The 16,497-nt window shown below is 42.4% G+C and overlaps 1 protein-coding gene across 1 annotated transcript; it reads left to right on the top strand.

Annotated features, from left to right (window-relative positions):
- Window positions 1-3,899: 3,899 nt before the first annotated feature.
- On the top strand, window positions 3,900-10,154 carry LOC110479384 (regucalcin-like). The gene is made up of 6 exons (XM_021546657.2): window positions 3,900-4,065; window positions 4,507-4,689; window positions 5,905-6,120; window positions 7,540-7,671; window positions 8,288-8,442; window positions 10,104-10,154. The coding sequence occupies exons 1-6, from the start codon at window positions 3,900-3,902 to the stop codon at window positions 10,152-10,154; spliced, it is 903 nt and encodes a 300-aa protein (XP_021402332.1).
- The last annotated feature ends 6,343 nt before the right edge of the window (window positions 10,155-16,497 follow it).

Below are 16,497 nucleotides of genomic sequence, written 5' to 3'. Positions count from 1 at the left end.
GTCCTTCCCTGTGAGTGCTACAGGCAGCATCTTGGAGCTTTTTGCCGAAGTGGGATCGGGCTTTGCATGCTCGAGGTGAGGAGCCCTGTGACTTCACACACAAGAAGGCTGTGGCAGAGCTAGGAGTAGGAGCCAAGTCTTAAAGATGATAATAAACCTTAATCACAACAATATTTTTTTCCTTATCAGAGTACTACAAAACCCTCCCTCACATCTTTAATTAACCTTCCCTTTTCAGCACCCTAAATTTTAGGAGACTGGGCTAGCCCTTGGGGCAGCTGAATGGTGCAACGCCTCAGTTTCCCTCTCGCACTTTCATGACACGAGAAAAATACTGAGCAAGGATTTTTCTCTATCACATGTCCTGCTGCTGGCACTGCAAACCAGACCATTCAGAAAAGCTTTAGTCCCTGCCTCATCATTCATGTGACTGCTGACTGAATACAAAATGTAAAGGGTTACCTGCTCCATGCAGATAACATCAACTGGTGCACATTTTTAACCGTCGCTGAAAACAGCAGCCAGTTTCATTGGACCAGTGCTGGAAAAGAGTCACCAAGCCAGGTCTTGCAATATTTTCCTCAGCAGGTGCGTTGGTGTGATGAACTGCAGAGTTTCGCGCAGGTGTCCTCCAGCTTGGTAAAGATATTCAGCTGTTTGACTGAGGGGAAAAGGGTTCTTAAAATTCTTTGGTTTATGAAGATGGTTGCTTGACTGTACATTAAAAGTTTTAGCTGTCTGCCTGCTTATTTGAAGGTTCAGTTTGACATTAAAAATGAAATTACATGTGTTTACACAGGAGGGAGAGAGGGAAAGAAACAGCAAAAAAAAAATTAAGGCCAGTCATTAATTTGTATTTTACCTGTCTCTTTTTAGGGTACCGAAATGACCAACTTCTGTGCAGATGATTTGAAAAGGAATGTGGACAGAGGTCTAGAAAGGTTATTTTCAAATGGCTGCCAGAGAGGGTTTAGTTTCTAGAGCAGACAGGATGTATTTACATTTACATTTTTATCCATAACAGGAAAATTTTCTTATGGTCTCAAAGTTCTGCTAACTTTTACCAGTTAAACAGTTTAACAGTTTAACATGGAAAATGTTTCAGTGACACCTGTCCATCCCTTGTGCATGAGTCCAGGAGGCTACAAAGCCAACAAAATGTTGGAAAGAGGATTTAGGAGGATGATTGATTTCTTCTGCAGGGATTTTGCTCTGGGAGAATACAGAAGTATTTGGTGATTTTTGCTTGGAATTTCTCATCTTTCCTTGCATGCTCATCTCTGATGGGTCAGTGCAGTACCAAGCAGGGTGCAAAGTGCCACAGATAAAGGTGCCCTGGATGCAGGATGCCTGGTGCATCCTGAATCCAGGTGCATCCTGGTGCAGGATGCCTGGAGAGTGATTATGCTGTGATATTTTGAAACAGGTTTTTGGGGGTCATTTCCTCATTTTTCCCTCTGAGATGCTGTATTTGGTGAAATGTTACTGCTGCATTGTTCCATGGGGTGTCAGCAGGGAGGGCATGGCAGGAAATGGGCTGAGCACTGAGCAGGGCTGGGGGGACAGGGACTGGATAGGACCAGGGCTGAGTCCCTCACAGCTGGTGGGGACTCTTGGAGGGCAATGCTGACACTTAGGGTTGAATGGTCCTTCCTGTTAAAAACCTCCATTTTCAGCTGCTTGTAAAAATTAGTGAAACCTCAGCTAGCAAAACACAGACCTTCCCTTCTAATTGCCCTCTTAAAAACAGAGAGGGGTGATGACGATTTGAGCCACAACATTCACCAGTACGGAAAACTCCACATCTGGAGTGACACACAGGAGTTATTTCTTTGGCAGAGGGGACGGATGCCATGGCTGAATGTGCAGTCAGGGAAGGTGGGTGTGCACTGAGGGCCAATGGGACAGGGCAGGTCTCTGCAGCATCGCTGGGGAACAGGAGAGGGGGAAGCAGGCAGCTGGTGCAAGCAGGATGCCTTCTCCCCTGCATATGCCTTGTGAAACAGCTGTCAGTGGTGTGATTGTGTACTCCTCATGTGGCATGTGGGATGGGTCTGTGAATCAGTATTTCACCATGACTTATCTGCCAGGCCCCTGTTTTGGTGTTGGAGAAGTTGGACAAGGGGAATGTAAATGAAACAGGAGCTGGTGGGAAAAGAAAGGTTTAATAAGGCTCGGCTGGGTCAATGAAGCAGCTGACAAGACAAATACACACTGGCTGCTACAGATCTAGAGGCTTTGTGCCTCTGCAGGAACCGCAGTGCTGCCGGGCTGCTGCTGAACTCTTGTTTTCCCACAGGGGTGAGAACAGCTCTGTGCTTTCCAGACCATGATACAATAAAGTCAGCATTGTGTCTCCAAGCTTTGAGTCCCACATATGGCAGCCACATGACACAATGCTTTAACCCACAAGAAACTCACTCCTCCAGCTCAAGCATTGTTTAACAGGTTTCTGGAGGCTCAACTTGGCATCTTGCTGTGTATCTTCATTTACACTTTAGGTGCGATTTGCCTACATGGAACAGGCAAATCGCTTGCTGCCCAGCCTCTTGTGGCCAGTGGATTTTGTGAGGGAGAAGACTATATTTGATGGGTTGTTTGAAACTTACCTTGGTGGTGTGACTCATTGCAGGAAAGATCCCATGTCCCTCAGCCCTGGCATCTCCATTCACACTGATTGACTGGCTCTTCCCACATATTTTGAAGTGCATTACTGCTAATTAATTATCAGTAAACCTTATCGCCAGCTCACCTACTAGGAAACAATACCCACTTGGAGACAGTAATCCCTAGGATTGATGTTATGTCAGGGATTGGCTGCCTCCCAAGAATTATCTCTCAATCTGTGGAAAAAATGTGCTGAGGCCAGTGGGTGCAGCAGCGGAGGCGGCTCCATTAGGGGTGACTGAGACAGTGAGTGGGCCTCTTTCTTTTGTAAGAGCTGAAATAGTGCAGGTTATTGCTCACTTCCCACCCCACAGCAAGGTCAAGGCAGGCACAGGATCCATGTTTTAGAGGACATCAGTGGGTACTGGACATAAAACTGATGGGATGTGCACCATGTGTGGGTGTCAACCAGCTGTGGCTGATTGACTGATGTCCCTGAGAGTCCCCTGCTGCAATGGGGATGGGGTAGCCAGGACATGAACAACTTCTGTCAGAAGTAGGCATATGGAATGGAAGCTTCACTGGTGGCTTTGGCCCACCAAGTAGCAACTGGGGTAATTGCATCCGGCAGCCTGGAAAAATTTGGAGTGTGCAGCAGGGACTGGAGATGAAGCTGGGGCACTGAGGGGGTAGATGAAGAGGAAATGCTTAGAGGGAAAACAAAGCAGTAAAATTCCAAAGGCAGGAGCCTTCCTCAGTATTTGCATATTCTCACTTACTTGGTGTGGGAACAGGTATTTGTTCTGCAGTGGCCTCTGTGGCAAAGTGGAGTTGGTGCTGTGGGTGTGTAAATGTCTTCCTGTGGAGGAAGTCAATGCACCTGTGTTAAATAGGGCAGAGCCTTGATTTTCCACATAAAAATTGATCCACCACTCATTGGTGCTGCTGCCTTCTGATCCCTCTTTGTGGTCTGGGGGACCCTTAGGATGATGGATCCCCAGACAGCAGCTTGGTTCTAGCTTAGGGCCATAGCCCCAGCACTCCTGTGCCCGAAGACAGGTGCCTCATCAGCAGCTGTGGTTTAGGAAAGTTTTGGTAAGGAGGAGCTTTGGCACCTCAAGCTCAGTTCCAGCCATGAGACCATGGAAATGTCTTAAGAACCTCCTAAATTACTTTTAGATGTGGGATTTGGAGTGCTTTGCTATTTACAATCTCTGTTTTTCAATATTGTAGGCATGAAAAAATCACATGAGAACTTTTAATTACATCCATTATTAATTTCCCCGCAGACCATGTCTTCCTCCATCAAAATTGAGTCTGTTGTGAAGGAGAAGAACCGGATGGGAGAGTGCCCAGTCTGGGAAGAAAGGGAGAATGCACTTGTCTACGTAGACATCAACTCGCAGAAAGTTTGCCGCTGGAGCCCCATCACCAATGAGGTGCAGAGCGTGTCTGTGGGTAAGAGTCTGTCCTCACTGCTTCATCCTGGGACCCTTCTCTGTCTGTCCCATCCACTCCTCCTGGTAGGAGTCCTGCAGGTCGGTGGTCCCTCTTACTTTCCATGGGACACACACCCTGTCTTCCCACAATGTGTTGCTGAGCACAGTGTGGCCTAAGCCAGCTGAGCAGAGAGGACCATGCACGTGTTGCCCCTGGTAAGTCTAAATGGGAATGCATGTTTCTTTTGGGACCTGCAGAGGAAAAGATACAGTCCTAATGGCTGTGCCATCCTAGAAGGTGGAAAAATCCACGGAACATAGAGCTGGTGAGGTGTGCTAACAATCCCAGGGGAGAAGGATCTTAGCATCAGCTCAGCCATTGTCAGCTAGAGATGTCCCTCGGTGAGGGCTGAGTGATGGCCCCAGAGCTGCCCTTCATCTTCTGCTCTCTCACCCACAGATGCCCGCGTCGGCTCAGTGGCTCTGCGGCAGTGTGGGGGCTATGTCATCGCCCTGGGGACCAGGTTTGCCTTCCTGGACTGGGACACCCAGGCAGTCACCACCATCCTTGAGCTTGAGCAGGATAAACCCAACAACAGGTTCAATGATGGGAAAGTGGATCCAAAGGGGAGGTTTTTTGCTGGTAAGTTCCTGGCAGAAATTTCCCCTGGAGCAAAGGGAAACTATAGTGTATTTTATATAAGGTATTTTTATTTATTCCCTGTCTCGTGAATGCTCTGCTTGGTTACTGACCAGTGGAGGAGGACAGGGACTCTACATCTTCTGTCCTAGATGAGGACAGATGCTGTTGACAAGGGCCACCTGACAGGAAGGCTCTCCTGCTTAGTGGATGGCATTATTCAAACTGCCTTAGTGGAAAAGCCAGTGAAGGGCTCATGGAGGTGGGAATTTTTCTGGAGATGTAGAGAAGGATGAAACTTCTAGAAAAGAACATGAGCTGCAGCTTGTACCCTTTATATGCAGCCTCTCTTGGTTAGCCTGTGAAAAACAAGAATGTGCCTCCTGAAGGCAAGAAGGAGGTTTAGGCTGTACATTGTGTAAAAGGTCTTCACCCGCAGGGTGGTCAGGTACTGGAACAAGCTCCCCAGGGAAGTGGTCATGGCACAAAGCCTGACAGAGTTCAATAATTGTTTGAACAAGGCTCTCAGGCACATGGTGCACACCTGTATTTTACTGGTCACAGCCCATTTAAATCATGAAATAGCCTACAAAGAGCAACAACAAAAACAGCATATGATTGATGCTTGCCTGCATCTCAACTTCTGCTGTGAGCAAAACCTCAACCCCCTGGTGCATCCTCGTGGTCCTTTGGGTCTTTGATGTTAATGACTTAAACCTCATGGCAATGCAGAAACATCCTTTCATTGGCCAGGATCTCCTCTGTGGGAGGCAGCTGCCCCTGATGTGCTCCTTTTACCCTTTCTCATCAATCTGACAGAACCCATTAGTCCCTTTCACCATAGGATTGCAGAATTGTAGAATCATATAATGGTTGGGTTGGAAGGGACGCTTAAGACCACCTAGTTCCAACCTCCCTGCCATGGGCAGAGACAGCTTCCACTAGACCAGGTTTCTCAAAGCTCCATTCAACCTGGCCTTGAACACTTCTGAGCATGGGGCATCCATAATTTCTCTTGGCAACCAGTTCCCATGCCTCTCCACCCTCACAGCAAAGAATTTTTTCCTAAAAATATTTTCTTTTTAGGAAGAAAAGAAACAAAAAATTACAATCCTGTGATTCTCCCTAGGACCTAGGACCTCTTGGTAACACCTAGAGGAGGTGCAACAGGAGGAGCAAGCTTCTACTTTCTAACCAGTGCTCCCACTTCCATTTCAGGTACGATGGCTGAAGAGACAGCACCAGGGGTTCGAGCAAGGCGGCAAGGAGCTCTCTATACCCTCTTCCCTGACCATTCAGTAATAAAACAACTAGACCAGCTGGACATCTCCAATGGTCTGGATTGGTCCCTGGACCACAGGACCTTCTTTCACATCGACAGCCTGTCATACGCTGTCCATGCCTTCAGCTATGATGTGCACACTGGAAGGATTGGTACACATGCTTTTAAATTTGGTGACAAGTAGTGCTATTGCTCTGTCTGCATCAAGACTTGGGCCTGTGAGATGCAGGGATTTATTTGACAGATCTCATATCTTTTGGTTACAACTTGTCAGTTGGCTGACTGTGATATTTCTCAAATTTAGTTACCAGGTGTATTTGGTGAACAAACTTTTGATAGTCTTTCAGCTTACCTTCATCTGGAAAGATGGCTCATACTTAGACCTGTTCCAAGAGTTGCAGAGAAGAAGCCATTTACACTGCAGAATAAGAAAGCTTTTAGGATGGTATTTATTCTTGAGTGCCATCTACTGGAATTACTTTGGTTGTACTAGCTCCATAAATACAAGTGGAAAACATGCATTTTGCAGAAAGGTATTTGGACAATCAAGCTGTCATTGTGACGGAGGTTTCCCAACTTCCTATCCATTTTATGGATAAACATTTTTTATTGTATCTGCAAGGAAGTAAATTTAAGTGTAAGCAAAATGGATCTAACTTAATTTCAAAACTCTTTGAAATATTTTCATCCTGTATCAGCCTGATATATTCCACAAGAATTTAAATGGCTGAACTGCCTTTGTACTTTAAAGAGTGCAGACTTTGGGTAATCACAGATGAAAATCACACAAAGTAGTTGCATTTACTCAGATTTCATTTTGTTGAGAACATCTCTTTCTACACATTCTAGCATATAAGATTTCAAAAGAGGATATAATGCAACATTTCCCTCTGCAAATATAAAAAGTAACATGTTTGAGCTTCCTAGGCTTGGCTTTATGTTCATAGCTGTCTATTTTTGAGTAGTGTAATGACCAGAAGGTGCTGGGTGGGTCAGAGCAGGTGATCTGTGACCCATGGGCCCTGCTCCATGGACCAGATGTGCTTATCAACATATCTGCACTGCATCCCTGACCATGAGTTGGTGTCCAGGTTTAATCAAAACTGGTTGTTTGGTTGGCCATTAGAAAGTAAATTTTTGATCCTTAGCTAGGAGAGATTGCTTATCAACAATGTTTAAACCCAGGTAATTATTTATGTGACATATCCAGGCTGCCATGACCAATAAAAGTCCAGGAAAATTTACTGCACTTGCAGCAGTTGTGATGTGGTAGGCAGCAGGTGGGTTAACATGGGAGATAGGGGCATTTTGTTCTCTTCCCTTGGTGAAATAACAGGAACACTTATTTGGTCCAATCCCAGACTGAAATGGCTGTGCTGGGGACTTGTTTCCGCCAGGCTGAATTAGGCTTTTAACACATCTGCAGGATGCAGGCGTTATGCACATTTTGCAGCATGCCTTTCTCACAGAAAATGAAGGTATGTGTTTGCAAGATGGAAGAGGTTAGACTGGGATCTGATACAGAATGGGTAGCAGCCCACACAGCATCAGCTTTGTAACTCTTCCTGCAGCCTGCCCCAAGCTTTTGTACCATCTGGAAAAGGAGGAGCAAATGCCTGACGGGATGTGCATAGACACAGAAGGGAAGCTCTGGGTGGCCTGTATTGATGGTGGCAGAGTCATTCGCATAGACCCAGAGACAGGTAAGGCCTCCACCAGTTTGTGCATATAAATGTGAGGGGAATGGCAGCAGGAGGAATGGTTTGAAGAGGAGATAAGGTGACAAGTATTGCCCATTTCTGCCCCATGGGATGCCAAGAGCATCGCTGGCTTGGGCTCTGATCATGTAAAGAATGCAGCTCCCTGTGCTGCCTCCCAGTGTCAGGTACCCCTGCTCCCATCGTTGGCTGATGAACTGCACACTCTTCTTAATAATACCACTATCAAAAACCCCCACGAAATACTGCATATAAAATTTCTCAGTGTTGAAGTTTTTCACTGGAAAATGCTTTAAGGAACAACATCCATCCTATCCCAGATGTCCCTGCCCTTCCTGACCTCACACACAGTACTGCTTTGTTTTGAGAAAAGGAAATGAAGCCTTGCAGATGCAGGGGAGAGCCTGAAAAATAGTTAGAAATGAGGCAGATGAAATAACTTGATTTCCCCACAAACTGTCCTTTAGGATACGGTCTCTGTCTGAAGGGAAGGTACCTTCTGAGTAAATGTCACATCTGTACCATGTGTACTGACAGTAAATTCATAATTACATGCTTCCTAAAAAATGAACATTAGAAAACAATTGCACATTTTCCCCAGGAAAAAGAATCCAAACTGTGAGGCTGCCTACTCCAAGGATCACCTCTTGCTGCTTTGGTGGAAAAGACTACTCAGAAATGTATGTGACTTCTGCATATGATGGACTGGACGAGGCCACCTTAGCCAAGGAACCTCATGCAGGAGAGATTTTCAAGGTGAGCAGATTTTATTTATTTCTTTCTGGGTATCAGACCTGCCAAGCCTCACGTTCTGAGAGTGAGGTGGTCCCAGCCGCCCTGGCTCATCCCACTCACTTCATGAGCTGCTCCAGGTGCATAGCTTGTCCCCAGCCAGGCCCAGCTGCTTTTGCAGAGCTGCTCATGCACTTGGAAGGAAGACTTGGAGAAATTACAAGTTTTAGTGTTGATAGCTGGGTTGGCTAAAGTTGGGTATGGGTCTGCCATATGGATAACTTATTCTGTAATACACTGCAAGGAATTGCTTTTATCTCTTACTATAATTTAATAACTTTTGGAAATTTAATTCTCTTACTTCTCAGTTTTTAATTGTGCCAGGAAACAGAAATGCTTTAAAAATTAAATGTTTTAATATACCAGGGCAAAATTTTGCATCTCAATCTGAAAACTTTTAGGATTTTGTCTGTTAAAAATTGTGAGGATCTGAAGGAATTTTGAATTACTTACAAATGGGATTTCTGAGTTGTTTTAGATGATGTGATTTATTTTTTAAAGTTTCTATATAGGTAGGAAGGGTGAGTTTGACTCACATCTTCACCACATGGTTTAGAAGGTCACGAGACTTTTAGTTACAAGATCTTTTAAGGATTTATTAACTAATAAAATACTGTTAACAAGGATATTTATGCTTTTGAATTAATCTTCAAATATTTCATTTTATGGATTCATGCTACAGTGAAGCTTTCTTAACTAATCATGTTATGATATATAAATACTGAATTCTAAAACTCTAAACTTTCCTCTACTTAGCTTAACATGTCTCTGCATTAAACTATAAATCCACATTCTTACTTCTAGCCCTTAAGTTTGGAAACCTTTTCTAAGGTCTCAAATAAAATTTTGTGTTTAATTCTAAGCTTTAGCTTACAGGCCTAAAGTTCTGAGAATTCCCTGCATTGCAGATTTCAACAAAAAATGACTGTTACTTTTTAAAAAAACATTTTTGTCTGGGGCCCTTGAATCTGAAACTTGTTTCTCTCTTAATATTTTTCACTCCATTAGCAAAAGGCACATCAGGAGAATAAAAGTCAGTTCTTACTCAGCAATTGCCATCAACCCAAACCAAACTCTTTTATCAATTTGGCTACAGGATGAAGACATGTTACAGGAGGGATGGAGATCTATTCTGGAATCTGGGACACTCCTGTTGAAAGCAGTGCTTAGAGCAGATATCTCATGGCTGGGAACTGATGTAGTCAAGCAGCACAGTTTAGGAACCCACAGGAGGATTAAATAAGAATCTATTTGGTTTTGTTCTTGAGTTCTCCAGTTCCACAAGGGACTCAGTGTTTTCCAAACTAACATTTGTCTTGCATGGGCAAAGCACGTTAAAAATTACTATGCATTGTTTTGGAGATAAAGACTACATACAAGGGCCAGAGATAACGTTAAATTAGCAAAATTATCTAGTAGTGCTTGATAATCTGAGTGATCTTAAAGAGTTTGGAAGAACTCCAGGTAATGACTCCTTCTGGGCTCCCCTTGAAGCAGGGGACCCTCCACATAATAGTCTGTTGCTATGATATTTTTATATAATGTTTGAATGTTTTCATTATACTCAGTTGGAGGTTCATCTGTTTCCTTTCTTTTATCTTTTAATTTTTAACTTTTTAAAACAGATAACAGGCCTGGGTGTGAAAGGGATCCCACAGAATTTCTATGCTGCTTGAACCTTGACACTAAGGAGCGAAGAAGAAATGCTTCCATCTTGTAGTAAATCTGACTGGAAGAAGTCATATGAACTACAGAATTTATTTGTGTGAAGATTTCTAAGCCCACATTTGTGAGTGTGCTTGTTTGGAGTTGAAGATATTTCTTCTGTGGGCCTGTGGCTTGATGCAATAGGTTAGAGAGGTAAAGTTAATCTGTGTTACACCTTGGTAGCTTTTGTGACTTTCCATAAACCTCTAAGTGCTCAAGTGTAGTTTCAATGAGCTTTCTGATGAGCAGCTCTGGATTTTCAAGTCTGTGCAGTTCCCAAAGCAGAATCTGACTCCTCATGTTACAGTGATGCACCAGCAATGATACGGCAGATTTTAATAAACATTTTAAGAGTGGTGTCTTGAACTGGACTGCTCCTCTGCTGCAGGATTCCCCTGAGGTGTTTTTATTTTTTTTTTTCTTTTGTTTTTCTTTAATGATCAGATATATTTGTAGTATCTAGGTTCCATTTTTACATCCTCATTAGCCTTTTTCCAGGCTGTTCTTAGGCTGCTGAAAATAAACTATGCAACTACATTTAAAGAAATGCTTACAGATGTTTTTTTCTCTGCATTCAGGTGTTACCTTGAAAGCACTGGCTGACCACACACAGTCAGTGTGCAGACACAGGCTGTGAGCCACGAGGACAGCCTGGAATACCAAATATGGATGCTTGGTGGAGTTGTCTTTTCAGGGGTGATATTTAAACATACACACAAAAAACTTCCCTTTGCTTTACATGCCTTGATGTACCCATGGCCTCACCATCTTGTTCACCTTTCTTCTGGTGCTCATCCAATCCCATTTCAAGTATTTTCCCCCTTTTTCGCTTTAGATCCTACTCTCCTTTCTCCTCCAGAAAGCACAACATCAAGGTGTATTTTTAGAGGCTGCTTAAATAATGACCCAGCTCTACTCTGGATGCACTGAACCAGTGTGATACTTTCAGGATTTCAGAATGCTCGAGACCTGTAGATATGCAGTAAAATCTAGCCTTTGCATTGAGTTTGCTATCTTTTTGCTGCCTGGAAAGAGACACAGCACATAATACATTTTCAGCTCTTTAATGCTGACATCTCGTAATGTTGCTAAGAAGGCAATAATACACATTATTTACCAGACCAGATGTTTCAGTGTTTTCCTCTGAGGTATTTGACCTATTCCCCCCTGCTGTTCAAAGCCCTCAGATATTACGAGTAGAGAGAAAGTACTCAGTGCCTCATGAGGATCATCTCCCCCAATAACCCCTGCAGAGAGGAGCAGGGAAACTGTGGTTAGCTATGCAGAAATATTAAACACAGTTTCCATGGGGCTGTACGCAGAGTGCCTCTAAAATGTTTTCTCCAAACCCAGCATCCCTCTCCTAGTCAAGGGGTGCCTCACAACAGTTTTGAAAGAACCAAACTGTGTTGATTTTTTTCCTTTAAAAATACCCATATTTCCCAATTCTGCTACGTGGTAGCCTTCTGGTCTGCTGAGAAGTAGGAGATCTGGTGCTGATATCTGATCAGGCAGGGGGTGGTCAAGCCACATGTCTTAGGAAAATGTTCTACCCATTTCAAAGGTGACAGGAGAAGGTTAGATGGTATATTTGATCCCTCAGTTGAACTGGGCCACAGTATGGAAAGAAATCTGAGATCCAGAGGACCAGGAAAGAAACTGTATTCACTAAATACTGTTGTATACATGGCCACAAACAGGATTTTCCAAATTGCATTATTTCAATGCAGTTACCTGAAGTCTACTCTAAGACCCATGTTAGGTGTTTTTCAGACACTTATTGTAAATGGTTACTTTAGGCCATTAGAAAGCACTTCATTCCTGTGCTACTTGACTGATAATATGTATAACAGGATGAAAGACTTGGCCTATCACTCCTATCACTCCTTTTGGCCTGGAAGGGAGGTGAGTCCATGGAACTGGACAGAGACAACTTGATTGAGAAATAAAACATTCAGCTTATTGTAATGTTTGCTCAACAAATGGCTGTTGTTTTTCTTCCTAACCCACAATTCCAATAGTAATTAAACTGCTGGGGGTTCTTAAGAGCAGAGGTGCTAAATGCCCTTTGGCACCATGTCAATGCCAAACTGGTACAAGGAACATGGACAATTATGCAAGATTTCCTGTTTACCCCATCTGGAGAGGAATGTGATAGCAGGGTGTTTGGAGGCAAGTCGAGTGTCCCAACCTTTAATTAAAAAAAATATAGGAAGTAAGCGCAGATACTTTATTTAACAAAAAATACTCAGTTACTTGCAAAATTGCCTACCTACTAGGTCCTTTGCTCTGCCAGAAAAGCAACGTAGATAATTTTGAAACAATTTACACTTGAGAAATACTTACTGACACTGCAATTTTTTTGATAGAGCTTTCCCAGGCATGTAAGCTGCAGTTGCTGGTTTGTTATTCTCCAGCCACTCCTTCTCCATTTCTAAAGGTGTGAGTTCTTTGGGAACTCTCTCTTTGTAGCACAGCTTCTCAAACCAAAAAAGGCTTGAAGATAGATGAGTTTCTCTCTGCTACCCAAAGGCTCACTACTTTGCTTCTCTTCAGATTTCAGAAGATGCTGTTTTGTGATTTTGCTTTCTAAAAACAGTGCTAATTGCAAACCATGTTGGGGCTGTTCTCCAAACTCAGTTCACTGAAGCGAGGTCAAGGCCCCTTGCCTTGAGGCAAGAGATGAAGGCATGAAGGAAGTGGGTACAGGATGGGGTTCATTCCTTTTGTGCATATAGGGAACAAGAAGGTATCCACAGTCCTTGCTGAAGATACACTCTGAGGTGGTTACTCAGTGGCTGCGTACTTGGCTTTTGTGGGTCAGCCCTACATAGGGTCAGCCTTACCCCATATGCTCCTGCCCAGGGGTAACTTACAGAAAATAAACCAGCTAGTCAACAATATGGCACAGACTGATGGGAGCTGGCTCCTGTTTTAAGGGATTGCTCTGAACATCCTTCCTTTTATAAGTATTTATTATGTTTTATCTACATTTAACCTATACCACACTGGATGGTATTAAACGAATGGTATTTTAAGTTAGCCATTCAATGCTTCACCTTGTGAAGCATATAAAAAATGTGCTGGTGATGACTGGTTTTGTAAAATTGTCTACCTAACTGCAGCAAAATTTGGTATGAGCTCCCTCTTAGTAACCAGGCATTGGTTAACTTTGTTTTTGAAATGCAGCAAACTGGAATAAAAATACATACAGAGTTTGGAACTTAAAGCTTTTGCTTGATACAGGTTGTGATAGCCTGCCTCTGATGCAGCCCAGGACACAGCTGGTTTTCTAGGCTGTGAGAACACATTGCCAGCTCATGTCCAGCCTCTCATCCACCAGGAGCCTCAAATCCTTCTTGGCAGGGCTGCTCTTGGTCACTGCATGGTGACTGATACAGGGTCTTGCAGATAATCTGTGTCAGGAGTAGGAAACTCCGTTTCCTCAATGTCAGTTCAGCGATTTACCTGCCACAGAATCAGTGAAAAATGAATTAAATTACAGTGTAATCTGAAATCTGGGGAAGCTTTCCAATGACTCTCTGGGGCTCTAAAGAGAGGAGTTACTTCATTTTTGGCATCACATCTGTATAGTTGTGTTCATGCCAAGCATTTGTTTTCCACTACAGAAACTGCCTCAAGGCTCAGTGGTTTTTTGTCAGCTCTTCCTTTGCTGATGTACACTAGCCTGACAAAACAGTTGTCTTTCTTTTTTGTATTTTAACATTAACACAAAAACCCACATGAACATTAATCAATAACTTTGGGAAATTATTAGGAAAAATTTAGGGTGCTTTGTTTCTTACATGGAGATGTGAGAAGAAATGAGAAATTTTGCAAACCCTCAGATAAAGAATATGTAAATAAGAAGATGTAAAATCTTTATTAAGGACTTTAATTTTAGTTTTTAATGTTGGAAAGATATTTATTTCACCTTCAGTTTTTGCTTTCCTACCAATATCTCTAGGGACAAGAAAGCTTGGAAATAGAATAATGGAAAATTATTTTGTTCTGCAATGGTGCCAGCTTGATGTTTTCATTTTCTCTTAAAAACCTTTCCTTAATTCTTGCTTTCTCAAAGGAAGGATAGTGCATGGAGACCTATTAATATAGCTCTAGTACTTGTATCTTCATCCTGGGTGCCTAATGATTCCCCTAGTAACACTCTATATACAAATAATTAAAATGTAAATAAATATATTTTTAATAATAAATAAATAAATTCTCTTCCTAGATGTAGGAGAAATGTTAGATGCTTTTGACTTTTGACTTGTATCTTCATCCTGGGTGCCTAATGATTCCCCTAGTAACACTCTATATACAAATAATTAAAATGTAAATAAATATATTTTTAATAATAAATAAATAAATTCTCTTCCTAGATGTAGGAGAAATGTTAGATGCTTTTGACAGCCTCCAATTGGAAATCTACTCCAACTGAAATGATTTTTTATATTTTGTAGAGTCAATAACTAAGTGCTTACTTTTGGTAAATTGGAGCTTTTTTTGGACATCTTCAAAACACCTTCTTCCTTTTATTGCTGACTCATTTACTTGAGAAAGACTGGTCCAACACGTAGATGCTTAACCATTAGACACAACCAAATCCCCAAATCCCAAATAAAACAAAGGCAGAATTCTTTGCATGTGGGACAGCTCCTTTATTTTTACATCTCTGTGTGGTATATTTATCACGTACAAACCATATTTATCACATGCTTTTGACCATCTCTACTAAAATCAACATTGCTCAAAGATCTCCTATAGCTGTTTCTGCTTATGCAAAATTTCATTCTTCTTAGGCTACAATAGCAGACCAGGTCAATGATTCAAGTAGTAGAAGATTCAAGTAATGCTGGAGGGTATAAATTCAAACCTTTCTTATGTGCCTTAGAGGCAGAACTCTGAGATCAGCATACAATAGTCAGAAAAGATTGGAGAAAATGTTTATTGATATAATCTTTAATACTAGCCAGACAACAAGATTTTCCAGTGGTACATTGCCTGAGGGTAGCCATCCCTAGGCAGTGCTAAAATATTCCTTCATTCTGTACTGTGTGTACTACCTGTGTACTGAATGTTTGTGTTATCTAACCAGGTTTGGGGAACAATAAGACTTTAGTGGACATTTTATGTATTTTTTTAAATAAAAGAGTACTTACTGCAACCTCGTCTAAGTTTTGCACCTGTTGACCCACCTCCGTCCAAACTGGATTAAATTGTCTAACCAGCGTCTATTCTGTGTGACAAAGAAGAGACCTGAGATTAAGGACTTCTTACTTGTTTGATGTAAAGACACCAGTTTCTCAAGCATTACCTCCCCTGGCAATAGGACTAGGGGGTACTCCATGAGGACAGGAAAGCATCCCCCACCTCAGTACCATATAATTGCCTATGCTATGTCCCACTGCCTTCTTGCGGTGTGCTCCTCTCACACATGCAGCAAAGAGAGTCTCTGTAAACCTGTCATTTCCCAGCAGCCACTCTGATAAATATAATAATCCTGCCCTGTGGCCATTGAAGAACCAGAAATCAACAGCAGAGACACCAAGTGTCTGTGACCTAGCAGGTGAAAATGTACCTACAGTTTTTGCCACACAATACAGCAGACAACTGAAGAATAACCCAACACTTAAGGTATCAGCACAGTTAAAGGAAGGAGATTCCTACTGATGGAAGACAACTTGAGCTAACTTAGTAAAGATTAAGCTAACTCTTAAGTTCTTATGAGTTCCTGATGGCACTTGCGAGGACAGGTTTCTCTGTGTTCAGTGCAGGAGGAGCCATTTTACTTTGAAGTGTTCTATTCCTTTAGCACTGAGCCCATCCCTACATCCCTAAGACAAGTGCAGATACCTGTTATCTGCTGTTGAGCTAGTTTAAGTAGTTTCTGGAAAACACTAGCTCATCTCTTTCATCCTTCCCATTGTTCTGTTTCCTGAAAGAAGTGTTTACCCTAAAGAGTAAGCTGAGTAAGTTGAGGCCTCCATGATTCATGGGGCAGGTGGCTATATGCTCTTAAATTCTATGGGCCTCAAGGTATCTAGAACTTAAAAATCTTCTTCAGTTAATCTGTCTAAAACTTAGAAGGTCAAAATGATGAATTTACCAGTCTTGAAAAGAAGACCTTGTAATGACATAGGGGTGATTTTGTGCTTTTCAAATCTCTTCATTTTGGATCTTTACAGGTGGAAAATGATGAAAGAAATCAAGATGTTGATGAAACAATTAAATATTCAGAATGCCTGAACACTTTGTTGTACAATGAAAGCTGAAATGCTAAGGTATGATCCCAAGCCCCATATATGATCT

Source organism: Lonchura striata, chromosome 2 (genome assembly GCF_046129695.1).
Source record: "Lonchura striata isolate bLonStr1 chromosome 2, bLonStr1.mat, whole genome shotgun sequence".
NCBI classification, from domain to species: domain Eukaryota; kingdom Metazoa; phylum Chordata; class Aves; order Passeriformes; family Estrildidae; genus Lonchura; species Lonchura striata.
Note: the sequence above shows the minus strand (reverse complement) of the source record. Positions and strands in the feature narration are given on the sequence as shown.